At 37.9% G+C, this 17,713-nt stretch overlaps 3 protein-coding genes across 5 annotated transcripts; 2 read left to right on the top strand and 1 right to left on the bottom strand.

Moving 5' to 3' along the window:
* The first annotated feature begins 642 nt into the window (after positions 1–642).
* Positions 643–11,814, top strand: LOC143446622 (NTPase KAP family P-loop domain-containing protein 1-like). 2 transcript variants are annotated; one of them, XM_076946343.1, is made up of 14 exons: positions 643–874; positions 1,162–1,296; positions 7,001–7,143; positions 7,303–7,713; positions 7,824–8,048; positions 8,675–8,827; positions 8,946–9,045; positions 9,205–9,341; positions 10,067–10,192; positions 10,267–10,358; positions 10,501–10,639; positions 10,845–10,988; positions 11,101–11,217; positions 11,320–11,814. In XM_076946343.1, exons 1-14 carry the CDS (start codon positions 868–870, stop codon positions 11,533–11,535), a joined length of 2,145 nt encoding a protein of 714 aa, XP_076802458.1. In that variant the 5' UTR covers positions 643–867; the 3' UTR covers positions 11,536–11,814. The 2 variants fall into 2 exon arrangements, with proteins under 2 accessions (XP_076802458.1, XP_076802459.1); XM_076946344.1 differs by having other exon boundaries at positions 9,208–9,341.
* LOC143446623 (transcription factor RFX4-like) lies at positions 1,607–6,206 on the bottom strand. Of its 2 annotated transcripts, none has more exons than XM_076946346.1 (12): positions 6,002–6,206; positions 5,625–5,832; positions 5,106–5,269; positions 4,775–4,989; positions 4,275–4,387; positions 3,999–4,180; positions 3,768–3,933; positions 3,453–3,658; positions 3,214–3,348; positions 2,543–2,728; positions 2,290–2,428; positions 1,607–2,186 (listed from the first exon to the last, which is right to left on the bottom strand). In XM_076946346.1, the coding sequence occupies exons 2-12, from the start codon at positions 5,707–5,709 to the stop codon at positions 1,795–1,797; spliced, it is 1,983 nt and encodes a 660-aa protein (XP_076802461.1). In that variant the 5' UTR covers positions 5,710–5,832; positions 6,002–6,206; the 3' UTR covers positions 1,607–1,794. The 2 variants fall into 2 exon arrangements, with proteins under 2 accessions (XP_076802461.1, XP_076802460.1); XM_076946345.1 differs by having other exon boundaries at positions 1,608–2,186; positions 5,106–5,278; positions 6,002–6,204.
* A 1,242-nt stretch (positions 11,815–13,056) lies between the features above and the next one.
* On the top strand, positions 13,057–17,494 carry LOC143447068 (uncharacterized). The gene is made up of 8 exons (XM_076946999.1): positions 13,057–14,474; positions 14,571–14,734; positions 14,851–14,975; positions 15,057–15,146; positions 15,551–16,228; positions 16,523–16,726; positions 16,850–17,072; positions 17,175–17,494. The coding sequence occupies exons 1-8, from the start codon at positions 13,152–13,154 to the stop codon at positions 17,290–17,292; spliced, it is 2,925 nt and encodes a 974-aa protein (XP_076803114.1). The 5' UTR covers positions 13,057–13,151; the 3' UTR covers positions 17,293–17,494.
* The last annotated feature ends 219 nt before the right edge of the window (positions 17,495–17,713 follow it).

The raw sequence follows: 17,713 nt of genomic DNA on the forward strand, positions 1-17,713 counted from the left end.
CATGGCAAAGCTAACATTTACTGGTTAAGCTATGAATCTTTACCTAAATGTAGCTTGTGTTTGAACAGAACAGAATTCAGGTAAAAACAGTTAGTCTAAGGCAAGGCAAGTTCTTATTAGTTTTAAAGTTGCGCTTAACCAGTAGGCCTATATTTGTAAGTTATCAGACTATATCTGTTAAACAACTTTACAATACAAAGACTAGCGTAAGCCCAACGCATGCGTACACCGAAGCAATTGCGAAATAAAATGGTTAAGTCGAAATACTTTTTTGAGGGACGCGTTCGTAAGGACGGATGCAAATTCCTAAATTTGACAGCAGTTAGCCAGTTCATACTGATACGAAGTTACCTTCCTGTGCGCATGAAGTGAACAAATATTTGTATGTCTATATGAATCTATTGAGAGATAGGATTGTGTTGTGAGTCGTAATTCGTAAACTCGGCACCGCTTTAAGTAGCTGCGATAACGGTGGTGTGTTAGTGTTACCTAGCACAGTACTCAGCAGTAATTGTCTTTTTTTTAGTCCGCCGACTAGTTGCTGTGTGACGAACGTGTACAAAGTGACGCTGACTTTAAGCTAGTTTGTTTATGTTCACCATGTATTTACGGCTTGCCCTGCAATATTCAATTACGACCTTTTACCTTCTTTTTGCACAGAAAGCGGTTGCGTAGTAGCATTACTGGAATAATCGTACAAAACCGTAAAAGCGGCAAAAACACAGCAAGCGTTGCGGAAATTAGGCTACTTGGTTCATAACAGATAATCACGACATCGTGACTGAGTGATTGATTGATTTGAAAGTGAGTTAAGGATACTTCTCTCTACATTGCCAGTCCATATGTTGACGAAGCGGTCTCAATATAATGGAAGGTAATATGGTCGACGGTTAGAGCGTCTTGGTTATTCCATTATTGCAAAGTATGTTAAGTTTTCTTGTTTTTAAAATTTTAGCAATTTGCTGTGTGATTACGCAAAATACAGTAATACGTAGATAAATGTATGCTTAAATGTTATTGATATTGGTATTCTTTGCGTGATAGCTTTCGCCAATCTTTGTAACGTTAGTAAGCTATAACATAGCGGTAGCAAAACCCTCAGTAATAACCGTGTAATCCCTCAGTGCCAAGTGTTCTGTTCGTACAAGTATTTGTTTCCAGGTAAAGGACCATTGACTCATTCTGAGGTGGCTGACATATTAGCTGATACAATCGTTTATCAAGAACCACCTCTTACAGTCGGTGTATTTGGAAAGTGGAGTAGTGGAAAAACCCACACTCTTCGTTATTGTCGAGGTAAGCTTTTCGCGCTTGCTTTTACTTGGCTTATGAAAAGAATTTGTTTAATGCTTTATTGATAAGTCCGATCATTACTGTGGAAAAACCAAGGTCGTTTACAAGTTTCGCGTTCACTTAAGAGCGTGTGTTAACGCCAATCTACAGAACCATTCCAAACCTAATAGTTTTATTCATTGAATAGTTATATGGCGTGAATTAATTATCCACCGCCATTTTTCTTTAGCGGGCTTGCTGTTTTTTTTTCGCCAGACCAAGATTAATAAAAATCGTGATCAATGATCGACCATGTATCTATGTGTTCCCAGCAAATTAATCACGAAATATATTGCTTTAAGCACCTTGCGTTTTTGCACTCATATATATTTGCGATAAGAACATTAAAACGATTAATACGCGGGGTGAAAATGTATAAGATAAGTACAGCATTTCATTAAGAATGATATATGAAATATAGGATTGGAAACAAATACATGGAAAGTAATGTCAGCGGTATTGTCATTGCTTGAGCGATATTGGGTAAAAATTTGACCCTAATCCAGGGCTACTGAAAGCAGGTTCCACCACGACAGCTGGCCCTGGGTTATTATCAAAACCATTATCTCCGACAGCTCCAATTTTGGCGCTCTCCTTGGGCTGCGGAGAATAAAAAATATGATGCGGGTGAAAGACGTCGTCCTTGTCTTCTTTTATCTCCTCCTTAACCTTCACTGCCTCTTTCACGATCACCGAAGGCAAAGAATTCCTGGCTCCGAGTGGAGTCTGGATGTAACGTGTGGCACGGTTGGGCGCCATCGCGTAGGAACGCTGAGTAGAGTTTGGATGCTGAGGAGGCACGCCACCTCGCTGTCTGGACGACGATGCCCACAAACGACTGAAGTAGTTGGAATCTAAAACACAAATTGCTATCAACGTGTAAAAGCGTTTTGCATTCGTTAGTGATGATTTTAGTTGTGTTTGTTTGTGAGAACGGTATAGTGATCGGCGTACTACCTCGCTTTATTGCTGATCGAAGACGTTTGATGCGTTTTGCGTTTTCATCTCTCACGGCGACGAGGTGCTTGATATAATCGTTGAATAGTAAAGTGATCAGGTGAAAAATTCCGAAAGACTCGCTTGACTTTAGTGCGATCTGAAAATAAGGCCGCATGACACATCACAAGCAACTGTTCAAAATACAGTGTATTGAAAGCGCAAGTGACCACGACTGTATAGCAGTGAAGGATTTCAGGATGACGGCGTGTACCTCGGTTAGCATCTTGCTCGTAAACATCGCCCACTTCAACACAAATTGTCGAGTTTGGTCAGTGATCACCTCGTAATCGGCATCGTTTCTAATATGACTGGTTGGTGTTAAATCCGGTTTCAATCCTGCCAGATCGTGAACGATGAGCTCTAGCTGAAAGGCGTACATTTCCAAGCTTGCCTGATTCTAAGCATGAAAAATTGGTATTACTGCAGTAAGTCTCAGAATCAGGAAAGAATCGCTAATTTTTCGTATACGTGTGTAAGTTGAATGCTGGTTCAAAGTCACAAGAAAACGTTTGTTTATGAAGTCATGTTGAGCGATGCCCGTACGCCACAACATTTTTCACATTATGACGCAATGGCTCTCGTAGAATTTAAAATTTTAAACTTGATTGTTTTGTTAGCCTCTTAGGGCTTAGGCTTTAGTACATTTTGCTTTCAATTGTACTGGCGTGTAACTCTGGCCGCTTTTGTTATACTGGGGATTCAATGAGTTTAGTTAGTTTGTTTATTTAAATAATAACAATTAGTCAATCATACAAATTTAATTATGCTGCCAGCCCGCAAAGCATTTCTTCGACTTTAAAAGGTTTGCAAGCAAGAAAATTAAACACTCAACACAGGCCAGTTATCCAGACAGCTAAATATCCTATACTGCAAAAATTATACCTGAAGAAGTTCGCAAAATCGATTCACGTAGTATTTTGTGTAACTTGTATCCTTTCCATCTGATTTTTCACACGCCGCAAATTTGCACTGATTGTCGATTTCGGTCGTAGCAAGGTCTCCAAGGTCACGCTTGAGCTGTAATGGAGTTCAAAGACGTTTACGCACTACAATGTCCAAACGCATGAAGTATATATTATATATACGTCAAGCAAAATTCATATTAAACAGCGAGGCCGAACCCGATCCACGACATTGGGATGATGCAGCACTTCTCTCACTTCCTTAGCAACGTGGCATAAGGTTGTAATTCTCAACACTTGTTTGCACCACTGCCTTGCGCATCCAATTCTTGAATTATTAACCTCGGCGCAGAAGACACGTGGGTTAGAATCCACCCAACCAGTCATCAACTTTGGAAGCGTTTTAGCGAAAGTACGGACGGTCACTGTGGACATAAAATATAACACAAATCACAGTCAAAAAACTCTGTACGTGCAGTAGTAGAAATACAAGCACGGTAACAAAATAGCTTCGAGTGAATTCACATGAAATACCGTTAAAGTCGTCTGTTAAACTTGCAAGGCAATCGCACAAGAGAGCGGCGGTTGCCTCCCGAAACATGATGTCATCGCAAATTGCTATCACTTCACTCAGGGACGGATATTTCATCAGAGATTTGCATTCCTCCGGAAGAAAACTAGCAAGACTTTGAACGTGCATCTGTGAAATGTAGAATTACGGAAAACGGACAGGATGACAAAAAACTTCAAGTTAAGTGCGCATACCGCTGCCTTTTCGAAGTCCAAGCTGATTATGTATCCGAGTAAATGTTTGTTGTAAGTCCTGTAGTAACCAAGAAATGTTGCGAGATCCGTCTTTGGTATTTTTGGTCTCAGGATCAAATCTTCTTCATTTGGATAAGGAGGAAGGACGAGAGAAATGGAGCCAAAGTTCTCCACGGTGTAATCTGGAAAATTATTGACTTCTTTTAGCACCTTATTACTTATTAGTGTTGACCAAGTACCGCTATAGGGCGGTCAAACACAAGTTGGTTTTCCTACCTGGTGCCCCAATGAAGATAGTCGCTACATTGTTAAGTGGGATGGAGTCGTGAATTGCATTAAACGATCCATCGATGGTTACGTGAGCACCCACTTCACGCCTTCGCAATAACCTAAATTCAAAGGAACATGCTTCGTGTTATTACCCGTTAAACGCCGTCTACCTGGCGTTGTGAACTGTTGGTCACGCTAGTACTTCTTGACCTTATTTATAGGTCTACTTGGAACTTTTCACCACTTTACGCGTATACCTTCCTCAAGCGCCTATGCACTTATTGGTCGGATAATTGACCGAGAAGTAAATACTAAAATATGAAACAAACCCTGCTAGGCTATTTACTACTGTACTACGTGATGAAGTTGTAAACGTCACACATTTTATACGGTTCTAATTTCTTCATTTGCTCCTTTGACTTTGATCACCGTTTCAAATTTTTCATTCTTCCTGGGTAAACAGCTCTTACGAAATACGATTAACAAACACCCTAGATTACACTTACGCTTTGGTGGAACTGTGACGCGTTCCGGTAGATTTGAATTGTTTTGCGTAGATGGACTTTGCTTTCACTGTAAGTCCGGCATAATGGTATCTTGACTGCCCTCTCATTCCAAGACGTCTGGTCGTGAGGTTTGGGAAGCAAGCTCTTACAACTTTACCGAAAACAGCTTGATTGAAAGGTTTGATGATTTTTTCTCGGCAAAAGTTTTTGTATTCCTGGAAATTTGTTAAACCAAGCGAAACTAATTAAAGACTATGTATTAATGGAGCATAATATAGTAATAAAATTAAAATTTAACAACTGCTAAACTGCAAATATCGGCGTCCGGCACCTCAAACATGATGTTTCGTGGCACACTCTTGACGACGTTCTCTTCAAAATTGCACCTCAGCCAGTCAGTTGTAATGCTTGCTTGCTTACTGCATGGCATCGGATGTCTGATATTGACTTCCAGGTTTGCGTGGCTTGATGACGCGTAACTTGTGCTGGTAGGAACTAACATACCTGGTTTGTGAAAACAAAGGACTTACACCTTATCGGTACACATTTTATATAAATGGAAATGCTTTTTTGTAGAAAGTGACTATTTTACCGTACAAGTAGGTCAAGCAGCTCGTTTTCAAAGGGTTTAATTGAAGCTAGATTTAGATTAGGTTTAGGTTGCTGTCTCATAGCATTAACAACATTGTTACGGTAACATAACAAGTTAGGTTACTGTAACAAGAAGTTTTGCGAAAAATTAACTTCAAAAGTACCATTTTTTTCTCGGTGAAATATACTCGGTAGTGACAGCTATTTTTTTAACCCATGTGGACAGATTTTGATAATGTAAATGTAGCATTTCACAAACCTACTGTATTTCCTTGTTCATCTATCACTGTAAATTCTTTTGTACTTGGTTTAATTGGCAACCCAGTTTGTGAAGATGATATCATACCGGTATTTTCTTGGAAAATTTGGTTCTGTTGCTCAGCAACGGGTTGGCCTTGTTAACCCCGCGTGCAAGGCTACCAAAAGTCTTCAACAACATGAAGTGTGCCGTTGATAGTTATTCAAATCTATGGAACAAGAAAAATCTTGATTCTTATTATTCTAATTTACTGTACGTAATTTCAAGCTGTGCTGATTATTTATATTCATAGTCAAAATTTTTATTGAACCAGGCCACGTCATTGGTTCTTTTAGTAAGCTATCTGCTCGCCTTACAAAGCTTAAATCAGAACTAACCTCATCACCATAAACTTTTGCTGGCCTTACAACAAGCTGCCTGTTTCTGTCAACATGAGATTTGTTTTTATCACTGTATGATGCAAATTGAAGTCTTTCATTCAAATCTTTGTTTTGGTGTATTTCTATTATTGCCAAACTCGTGCTATTGTTAGGTCACAGGTAATCAATATCGTAATTGATTCGACAATACTGTGGGGGCAAATGTTTTTAACCAGCATACAGTGCTGCATGTCATAGCAAACTAACTCTCTTACAGTCTTACCTCTTTAAAGTTTAACCCGTTATTTTGAAAAAGGTGCTCAGACTTGGCTCTCACCTATTTTAACAAAGGACAACTGCAATTTTATGAAAATATTTTTGCCAATTGCAAAACATTCATAGGTCATATTACAAATGTTTTTGACTTTTTGTGTAGTATAGGACTTCCAAAACACACAGGAAAATTTTTCATTGCCTAGTTATGTTTTGTAGACCGTAAAATGAGCCTTTCTCAAAATTGGGAAAATGTCTCCAGAAGTTTTACGCATCGTGCGTAGTTTTGTTGAAGATCCACTAAGAGAGCAGAAACGTTATTACCAGTAATTGGTGTAACGAACGAACGTTTGTTAGTTAATAATTACAAATAAGCATTTACAATATATTTAACACTACCTGTATCGTTTTTTTTTATTCTTCCACTGACTAGTGACTAAGCACGATGCGTGTATAAAGACTCGTTGGCTAGGGTGCATATAATACGCCATGAAAAATAGGAGTGAAATTTAATTTTCGGTGTGTGTTCCGGGATCCTTAGGCTACACACTGGCCATCATTTAAAAACATTTGAAATTTGGGCCTTGAATAATTTGCAATTGGCAAAAATGTGTACTGCTTGTTATTTAGCGTGTACTTGTATAGGCCAGAGCCAGATTTGCACAGCTATTTCAATGTGGCGGGCGAAGGTCCAAAAATATCTATAAAAGTATTATCCATAAACAATACAATTTTTGTTTCCAGAGCGAATAGAAAAGGTTACGAAGGCAGACAAACGTCAGAACGATTTGAACGTGAATATCTTCAAACTTCTATTTCGACTCTGTTTTTTCAATCCAGTGCTCAAATCGGCAAAAAACAATAAGATTAGGTTTATATTTGTTGATGTAAGTAAAAACCTTTTCCAACATGTCTAATTTCTTTTTTATATTACCTTAAAGGTTGCTAGATCAGAGACAATGGCTTATCTACTTTAACATCTTGCAAAGCAGTATAACATTCGAAGTTTTATAAAAAAAAACATTCAAATTTTTCCCTACCCACAGTTTAGCATTTTGGATTATGCTGGCAGCGACAAGCTTTGGGCAGGGGTGATAACTCACATCACGAACACAATTGACTGTATCTTCGGAAAGTGGGCAGTGAAGATATTCCGAGCCTGGCATTATAAACCAGAACGACACCTGGACGTGTATCTGGATGAAACGTCTGAAGATGAAGACGACGATGGTGGAAAATATCACGCTGAAAGCTGGGAGTGTCCTTCACCACGAGTATTTCTTATTCCTATACTCGTTGTCGCTCTCATCGCAACTGCTTTGATACTCTGGCTAGTGTTCGGCATACCATCTTTGTCGCCGTTAGGAGCAACCTCGTCCATAGATATCACCACGATAGTGGCTACGTCTGCTGTCGGCTTGGGAATAGGATTGAAACTAAACGACCTGTTCAAAGTGGTAAAGTCGTAGGAATCGCACTTCCTGTAGCTTCGTTATTTCGATTCATTGATTTTCCTACAAAATTGTATTTTTCTGCGTATTAGTGAAAAAATTTTTTGTTTTGGCAGAGCTTTTTGCTGCTCAAAACTCAGACTCAGAAAATTGCGACCATGGCGAAGCATTCAGACTTCAACTCCAGCTTGGGTTTTATGGGAAAAGTAAAAACCGAAGTTTATTACATCACGTCGCTAGTACGATACTTGTCGGTGTTTCTGCACAAAAATCTTCGGATTTGTCTCATTATTGACGACATTGACTTGCTGGGAAAGGATAAGATAATGAATTTATTTCAGGTGACTGATTTATTGTGCTGTCTTTTTCTGATTTTAAACGTAAAATATTTCTTTAGGTACACAACTTTGAAGTGAGGTTAAAATAATGTATTTTATTGCACCTTTTTATACTTGGATTTATGAGAATATTTTTCATAACACAAATGAAATAACAAATTCATCATATTTCGCAATGTTGTCGGCTTGGTGGCGGAGCTTTCATAGAGCGTCTATTTCGTAAAAGTGCAAACCGGCTTCCATTTTCAGTTGCCCTACCGTTGTGTTATATACCCTTTAAGTGAGCAAAGTATGCATATATATGCATATACGTATACGTGAACGACGCTTGCTCCTGTTTAGTGATCCTGATAATCACTTCCAAATTCGGACAATACAATATAACAGAAATAAAAAAAATGAAAAATGTGCGTCCATCGAGACTTACACAAAGACACTGGAAAGATAACGGTTACCCCGGAACTCAAGCAATGAGGAGTGATTGCGGAGTTTAATAAGTCTTGCAAAGATTTTTCTCAGTTCGAGAATAGGGGTTGTGATACCCACATCATACCAACTATTTTTCATAATGCTGTACAGCTCTTACCCCACTCGTCCAACTTGTTCAGTTTTGATGTTTTTGCATACAGGTGGCTAATTTGCTTCGTTCTTCGCGCAATTCTCAATTCATTCAATTTTTATGTATGGACTCTATGATTGCGGCGAACTTGATAAAGAAAGGTCTCAGTTACGAACTCGCATATGATATAAGCGGACACGCTTACCTCAGGAAACACATAGAGGTATATATCGGCCCCAAATCATATGCATAAATAAGTTATATTTTTAACGAATATTTATAAATTAACTTCGTATTAATGTGATTGTGAAATATCGAATTTTATAAATTTTTCTCTGTAGTTGCCTTTTCACATTCCTTCGTTGGACGTCCAAGTCAAACGCCAGTTTCTTAAAACGAAGAGGAGTGAACCATTGAACAACAATCACCAACTCCAGCAAGGTTTAGCTGCTCCCCATATGTTATTTTGCTGGTCCTTTTTCATCTTCAGAGAAGTTTGATGTTGAAGACGTGATATAGATTAAGAATGCTCATCAACTTCAATTACTAAGTCAATTGGTTGATGGATGTTAACCATGACGAAAATATGTTGATCTGCAGCAGAAAGGAAGAAGAAAAAGAAAATAATTTACGATTCCAAACTATCCGAAGAGATCAAAAAAAGCAACGAATCTTATGAATTAAAAGTATTGGTTGATGGTCCCTCGACGTCGGGCAATCTCTTGCGAAGTAATGTGGTTAGTCTTTTGTTTTTGGTATAATGCATATGCCAGGGGTGGGCAAACTGCGGCTCTCCGGCATGTTTTTTGTGGCTCTTCTAGTCGAATCGTAAAATTCCAAAAAAAATGTAAAGGCTACCAAGAGTACCGTTCATGAACGTTTCTGTCTATTTTTTCTTTATTTAGGCCAGCATTTCGTTTATGACGTAACACTAGACATTGAATCCGACATTGTTTTCAGGTATAGATTCTATACTCTATGGCAAAGGTTGTCAAAGTGCGCCTCACCGATATGTTTTTTATGGGTCTTCTAGCTAAAAAGTAATATCCCAAAATGACTACTAATAATGTAATAACCAAATTGACAATCATTACTGATTTTGCGGCTCGCTGGTGTGTATATTTTTCCGCAAGTGACTCTTTCATTGAAAAAGTTTGCCCACCCCTGGCATATGCCATGCATTGTAAATTGCAACCATACGGAAATCTCGTTATTAACTGATTTTTTCTTAATTCCGCGTATATGCGTGATGATACTATAGTGGTACCTTATGTTATATGGATAAAAATGCACTTAATAATAATGCAATTTTAAAGCGCATAGGAAAATATAGATTAAAAGAGAAATATAAATGAAAGGGGCATTAAGACATAATGTCACGACGGAATGTAGCATAATGCATAACAAATTTTTCCTACTATAAAAGTATAGTCTTCAAATTGAAATTCTGTTATTTAAACAGAAAAAGGAAAATCTTATTGCCATGAGACTTGTTAAGAAGTATTTTCTCAGCGATGAAAACCTCGCGCAGTGCATTGATGGTGATGAAGGGACCGTGAGAAGAATAGTTCTATCAGCAGCGCTGGGAGTGGGTTCAAACTTACATATTATTTGCCTTATATTTGGTCTCAGTTAACCGCAACGCCTTGTTAATATGCATAGGTGCAAATGATGCGGTCACGCAACGGGGAACATGACGATGATTTGAGATTGTTGGTTGCATGGATAAGTTTTGTCGATCAATGGCCATACCGGTAAGCGCGTTAATTCGAATTTTAATGTAGTCTTAATAGCAAAGTATTTTTTGTGTTAGTCTGTCATATATTTTTGTTTGACTTCGATGAAAACAGTTTATTGTTTTTCCACCGAATTTTATTGCGATACTCATAAACGCAGGATTAGCTGGATACGGCAAACGATAGAAGACAACACGCAACTATTCTACATCGACAAAAACGCCATCCATAAGATATCTGATGATGCTCTTCTTGAACACGTTTATATTTTGACTATTAACAAGCTCGCCCTACCCGAGGTAGGTCTAAATCAAAGCAAATTAGTTCGCCCTCTGTAACCAAGTATTTGAGATAATACATTTTAGCTCACTTCAAATATAGTTTATATTGTAGCAGCTTTTGGATGTTGCTTAGGCTCTTGCAATCATGTTAGCATTTTTTAAGTTTCGCTCGGTTTTGTCTGTGCCCAATTAACCTATAACACGCAGTACAACTAAATTTTAGGAATGGGAAACTCTATTGGAACTGGATGGTGACCCTGAACTTTTTGTCAGATATCTTCAGCATTTTCCTTTCACTGTTAATGACATGAAACGTTTCTTACCGTACACTACTAACCTCGACAGCTCCATACGACGTATAATAGCGGTAAGAAGCGAAATCAAACTTTACAGTAATGAATTGGGTTTTAGTTACATTACACTACCATATTACCTGTCCGGGAAAACCATGTTTGACAATTTTAATTTGTTGTCTATAGGACGATTCTGCAAAGGACAATATAAAATGTAAAGCTGCGCTACTGGAAGAAACTCATAAGCGATGGAAGCATAAAGTAGCTTTGCAGTGTTGGTCAGAAAATGACATTTGCGACGAGGTAAGACTACTTGTTACGGAATAATCTGGAAATGTTTATACGTACTTTAAATTAACTTTTCGACTAATTTAAACGCAAAGTTAGAAAGTTTTTATGCTGTAGATTGCGAAAATGGGCCTTCGCGAAGAAAACGTCGATAAATACTCAAAGATTGTACAAAATCATCACATCACAGGAAATGTTTTATGTCAGACACCAATTTCTTTACTGCGGGAAAGATTCGATGCTAACCCGGGGGATTGGGCCGTTATCAGCTGCGTTATATCTGCTTTAATGACATTTTTTGGCGTGAAGCCCATGAATGCAACAGACTTATGATGAAAACTGATATACTGTAATACGTGATTTAGTGACTGTGAGGTTTACTTGTAAGTTAGTACTGTATATTTTAGGCAATTCTGTTTATGTGAAAGCGTTTTTATTTTCTTTTTTGTGTAAAGTCAGTTGCTTCTTAAAAGTTAAAGCAGTGATGTAAAGCAGTCAAATGATATAACGTTTTGGTTCCATTAAGCTACATTTGGATCGCAATTACTGTTATGTTCCTTGGACGTTGCTTCTCGGATATTTCTTAACGAAATACACTTTCTTTGAGCACTATGTTTTTAAAGCAACTTTGAATTTTCACGGGCAACGACGCACGCATTTCCCAAACCCCTTAATTATTTAAATGATTGTGTTTTCTCCGACTGAGTGGGACATCTGTACATTTTCAGGTGGTCTTCTGTACTTTTGAGGACGCATAAAATAACCACCACCATATAAATCAAAATATTTTAAATGATCACATAGCGCTCAAGTGGAAGTAATGATTGAAGCTGAAACCCTTCAACCCCAAACTGCAGCCCATACTGATGTAGGTGCTTCTATGCAAAAGGAGGCTTCACTGATGGAAAATTTAGGGGGAGGTGGGGCAAGATGGGACACGGGGCAGGACGGGACATGATGGATTTTTCTAGAAGTATTGGTTTTAGCGCCCTCTATCCATTTGGATGGTACAGGCTACCACAATTCTTACTGACTTGCAAAAAGTTAAAAAGTTTGCGTGAAGCACAAGGTTTAGGCAGCGGCAGAAGTGTTTGGAAGCCACTTAATTGTTATAAGAAATCTTCTTAAAACTCTCGTATTTTAGCTAGATTTGACAAAACTTTGGAAAATGAAATGTGTTTTAGAGATGCAGTAAGACAGGGGTTCCCAACCGGTGGTACGCGAGCAGCTCTCCGTTGCATGCGATATACAGTATAGTAGTAGGCCTATAACAATTTAATTTTGAGTTGCTAAAATATGCGAACAACACTTTTATTTCTTTCCGTACTAAATTCTCTGCACTCAGTAAGCTACTTTTGTCGATCTTGCTCCCTGCTGTCATTGTTATTAATACAATGCTGCTGTGCGAATATTGGATCAAATTAGTTGTTTTGAAAATAGTGGTACCGTACGTGTTGACAATCCGTGGTAGCTAAGTGGTATGAGAACATAAAAAGGTTGGGAACCCCTGCAGTAAGACAAATAATTTTAAGAGGTAGATAGCTTTTTCGGATCTGAGTTACATATAATAAGCAAACAAAAAAATTCAAAATGTTTGTCATTAGGGCAAAACGGTACAGGACTGCTTGAGGCAAGACGGGTCAATTGTCCCGTCTTGCCCCATTGAAATTATTGATAATCTTTGTTTAATACCTAATGATATATTAGCCTAAATTGTCGTCTAGGCTACTGCAATGTGATGCAAATGTGAAGTTAACTAGTCTGATGATGTAAACAGCCAATGTTCTAATTTTGGCTGACTGTTTTGGTGTTGTTAAGTACTGTAGTCTGGTCTAATATGTAGGGTATAACACTTGTTTTTATGTATTGTTTAGCTGGTGTGTTGATGCTTAATTGCTTAAATTTCTGTATACTTACTTTTATTGCTACTTATTGACGGTTATTGAACCATGGTTCGGAACTATGTACGAAAAACCCAGAGGGGTAAATGGTCAGAAGAAAATATGAAAAAAGCAATTGATGATGTCAAAAATAAGAAGTTGTCTATTCGTCAAGCTGCTGAACAGCATGAAGTCCCAAAAAGTACTTTGGAAAGACATTGGAAAGGAAGAGTAGTTCACCCTGGCAAAGTAAACTTAGGGAAATACGAGCAAGCTCTTAACAGCGATTTAGAAGAAGAGCTCGTGGAACATGTTAAGAAAATGCAGGAAATGTTTTTCGGAATAACTGGTGAAACTCTTCGTGCCCTGGCCTTCCAGTTAGCAAATGCAAATGGCATTCCAGTACCATTCAATATAAACAACCGTAAAGCAGGCAAAGACTGGTTGTTATGTTTTTTGAAGAGACATCCTGACTTGAGTCTGCAACAACCAGAGCCAACAAGCCTGTCAAGAGCAACGGGCTTTAACCGTACACAAGTTGGTCGCTTTTTTGATTTGCTCAAGGCCACTTATGAAAAAGAAGCAATAACTGCTGAAAATGTGTACAACGTGGATGAAACTGGAATTACCTGTGTCCAAAAGCCAGAAAAAATAATTGTAAAAAAGGGGATTAAGCAAGTGGGTAGGATTACAAGTGCTAAATGGGGAAAATCTGTAACTGCAGTTTGTGCAATGAGCGCCATTGGGAATTATGTCCCCCCTATTTTTATTTTTCCTCAAAAACGGATGGCCATGGGTCTAATGCAGGATGCCCCACCAGGTTCTCGTGGATTTGCCTCACCGTCTGGCTGGAAAGATTCCAACATATTTTTGGAGTGGTTGAAACACTTCAAAAAATATGTAAATCCCTCCATTGATAAAAAAGTTCTTTTAATCCTGGACAATGATGTGAGCCATTTGACCCTGCCTGCGATTGAGTTTGCTCGTCAGAATGGAATCATAATGCTGTCAATTCCTCCTCACACATCTCACCGCTTGCAACCCCTGGTTAGGACATTCTTTGGGCCTTTGAAGACTTATTACCATCAGGCTATCGACCACTGGATGATAACCAATTATGGTAAATGTGTTCAAAGTTCTCAAGTCTGTGGATTTTTTTGCACTGCATATTCCAAAGCGGCTACAGTTCAGAAAGCTGTGAATGGATTCAAGTCGGCAGGTATAATGCCCTTCAACCCGGACATTTTTGACGAAACAGACTTTCCTCCGTCGATGGTGACTGAGATCCATGCTGTTGATTCACCGGAATTGGAAGCTGATGGTGCAACCACCATTCAAGTTAAACAAGAGGTGGTAGAAGAAACAGTTCCTGCTTTGTCAACCACTGCTCAGGTACAACTTGCAAACTTTATAGCAAATAAAGTCTATAATGTTCTCCACTTGTTTCCGTTCTATAACTTTTATCTTCTCAATTTATGTAATCTGTAGGCTTTAAGGGTGAAGCTGGAAAATATTGCCGAAGTTTTAGATAACTATCAAGTGGATTCGGTCCCAGAATATTGCATCGATGATTTGCAAGAGTTGGATGGGGCATCACTTTTAAAATTATTTACAAAATATGGACTCAGTAACAATGGAGTTTCACAATACAGGTGTTGTTGAATGCATGACATAAGTAGTGTTATAAGCTTTTAGTGTTATTGGTATTTTTGTTGTTTTGGTTTCTTTTACAAATTATCGGAGTTTGTATTTCTCTGTACTTACTTAGGTGTCAAATTTCATCTCATGACTGTGACAGAGTTTATGCTGGTCATGACCAGAAAGAATGCAGAGAAATGATGATATCACATTTGCTCGAACATGTGAAAACGTACAGAGAGAAAGCAGCAAAATGTAAATTGTAACTATAGCGTTTTTCAGTAAATGTGTCAAGGTATTGTTTCAAATAGTGGCGATAAACAAACATTATGACAGATCCCCACTTGTACAAAAAGAAAAGACTGAAACCATGTCAGCCAATCATTGTAAGAAGTGAACCAGATTATTCTGATTATAATGATCCAGGTAACGATCTAATGGCTGTTTTCTTTTAATCAAATACACGTTTTTATCAGATGTTGTATATATGTGATATAGTAGAATATTGTTGTTTGTGTAACTTCTCTTAACTCAAAGTTTGAGACTGTTCAAACTAATATAACAGGCCTTGGCATATGCATATGTATATATATTATATGATACTGCAGTGATATCATTTATGCCAATTTTGGTAATTCAAAGTAATTTACTCAGTCTGTTATGAATTGCTGGTGAATTTGCTCTACATGGTTTTCATGAAATACTGATATTTATTTACTCTATCATTGTTAAAAAAAATTAATCATATTTCCATGTGTAATCTGTAACTAAGAGTATATTTATAAGAGAAAAAATTATTGAAATATCACTGATCTGATTTCTTTTTATAGTTGCATCCCAACCATTGCCATCAAAACAACAGAATACTTTTGTTTCCGCAAGTCTCATGAATCCCATTATAGCAAGGTTAACGACAGAGGTATCAAGGAGTATTATAGTACCACTCAGCGACACCACAGACTTGCCAAGCATTGACATACTTCCAGATATGGAAACTGAACGTCTTTTATCCACTCCTGATCCAAAGGAGGCTCTCATGAGTGCTGTGAGCTTGAAAAGAAACCAAACAACCAGCCAGAGTAGTTTGGATGATGCAAAAAAGAAGTCAATCAACACTCGGGGCAGTAGAAAGAAGATCATACAAGAGCGCAATAGAATTTTGCACCAAAGACGCCAGGAGCGTGTTCGTAAACATTTTTCAAACCAGCCCAGAGTTTTAATCCGTGATGCTGTGAAATCTCGCCTACCCCTAGAGCCAAAACCTGTTGAAAATCCTTTTCCTTCGCGAAATTATAGACCTATTAGGCCTAAGCCTGCAGATGGTTCAATACCAACGCCTCTCACTTCCAATCGATATGTTGAGAAAAAAGTCCCTCCTAGAAAAAGGAAAAAGCCAGCCACTCATCTGAAACAGGTGAAGGCTAAAAAGGCGCCAAGTCGACCACCTCCACCACCACAGTCTTCCGAGGACAGCTCGTCTAGCGAGGATGATGGGTCTTCCGAGCAAGGTATGTACTTTGACTCATATTGACATATTGATACAGTTTGTGTTCTTTTGTAAATAAGAATTAGCCTTTTTGCAAGTATTTATTTTCTAGCGCATTTCAATTATAATCGTTATATTTTAGAGACAGCTTGCTTGATAAACGAACAATATAAATTATTTGTTGAACTTTACATGCTTTGAATTGGTTTAATTAACCGGTTGACGAAGTCAATATTTTAAATTGTATTATCTTTATGTAATGTGTTCTCGAATATTCCTACATGAGTTATGTGAGTGATTCCAATTGTGCACGTAGGTACTACAGACACAGAAGAGAAAACAAAAGGCAAATATTCTTTCCAGCTGCCCCGCAAGAAAACTCTATTGTCATCTTTACGTAACAACAGGGAACGTAGGCTGAGAATGATGAGGGTGGTACAAGGCCCTAAAATAAAAAAGGAAAAAGTGGCTATGGCAAAAATAAACACGCAAAACAGTGATAGCACCATTAAAACTGGAGGTTGTTAATGAACTATATTATAACATAAATATTACTTGGTCTTTGTAGCTGGCTTGTTTAACATTATGACCAAGATAAGAAATTTCCATTTGTACTTTTAAGTATTCTTGCACTTGATTTTAGATAATTCTGAAATTCTGCAAGTACAGCCTGCAAAATTGGAGCCAAGTATGGAGCCATCAAGCAATTGTTTGCCTTCATCATTAAAAGACCGCAAGCAATTTCCTCCAAAACGTCATCTACCAAGCATTCTTAGGCGAAATAAACCTAAGCCTTTGCTTAAAAATGACAACATTGCAAGCATTCAAATAAAAGAATGCATGTCTTTGGCTAGAGAAGAAATAATGTAAGAGTTTTGTCATAGATTAGTGTTAGTGTTTAATATTTCCAGGCAAAAGGTCTGTATAATACTGTACATAGTTTTTAAATGACTGATGCGATCTGATAGGTCAACAAAAGGTGGCAATGACAGTTCATCAGAGTATGAAATAGTTGAGGTGGTATCCAAATCTTCTCCAAAGCAATTTCGCGATTATGAAACTTTTTTGTATGGAGTAATGCTTTAACTAACTTGTAACTATTTCCGAGATGTCAAATCATTTTTTTTACCCATACCCTTTGAAATTAGAGGAAAAGCTTAACGTACTGGTGCTACTATACTTCTATAGTAATGATGTCTTGTTTTATTGTGAAACCATTGCAGTAAGGTTACGTCATAAGTACGTGGAATTATAATCATTGATATTAAATATAATCGATCACACTTTCTATTTCTCTGATTCTTTACCTTTCATTTGAGTGGTAAATGAACGAAATCTATCCGGACGTTTGGTAGATACAGCAGCTTCGATTTTGTGTTTGGAGTCAAAACGTAAAAATATGAAGGTGCGTCTAATAATTTGGCCAGGGACTGTATCTTTATGTAGGAGATGAAGTTAACAGGCCCTACTGAAAGTGCATGCTGTTGCAGTAGTGTTGTGCAAACTG

The sequence above is a fragment of the Clavelina lepadiformis genome, chromosome 2 (assembly GCF_947623445.1).
Source record: "Clavelina lepadiformis chromosome 2, kaClaLepa1.1, whole genome shotgun sequence".
Classification (NCBI taxonomy): domain Eukaryota; kingdom Metazoa; phylum Chordata; class Ascidiacea; order Aplousobranchia; family Clavelinidae; genus Clavelina; species Clavelina lepadiformis.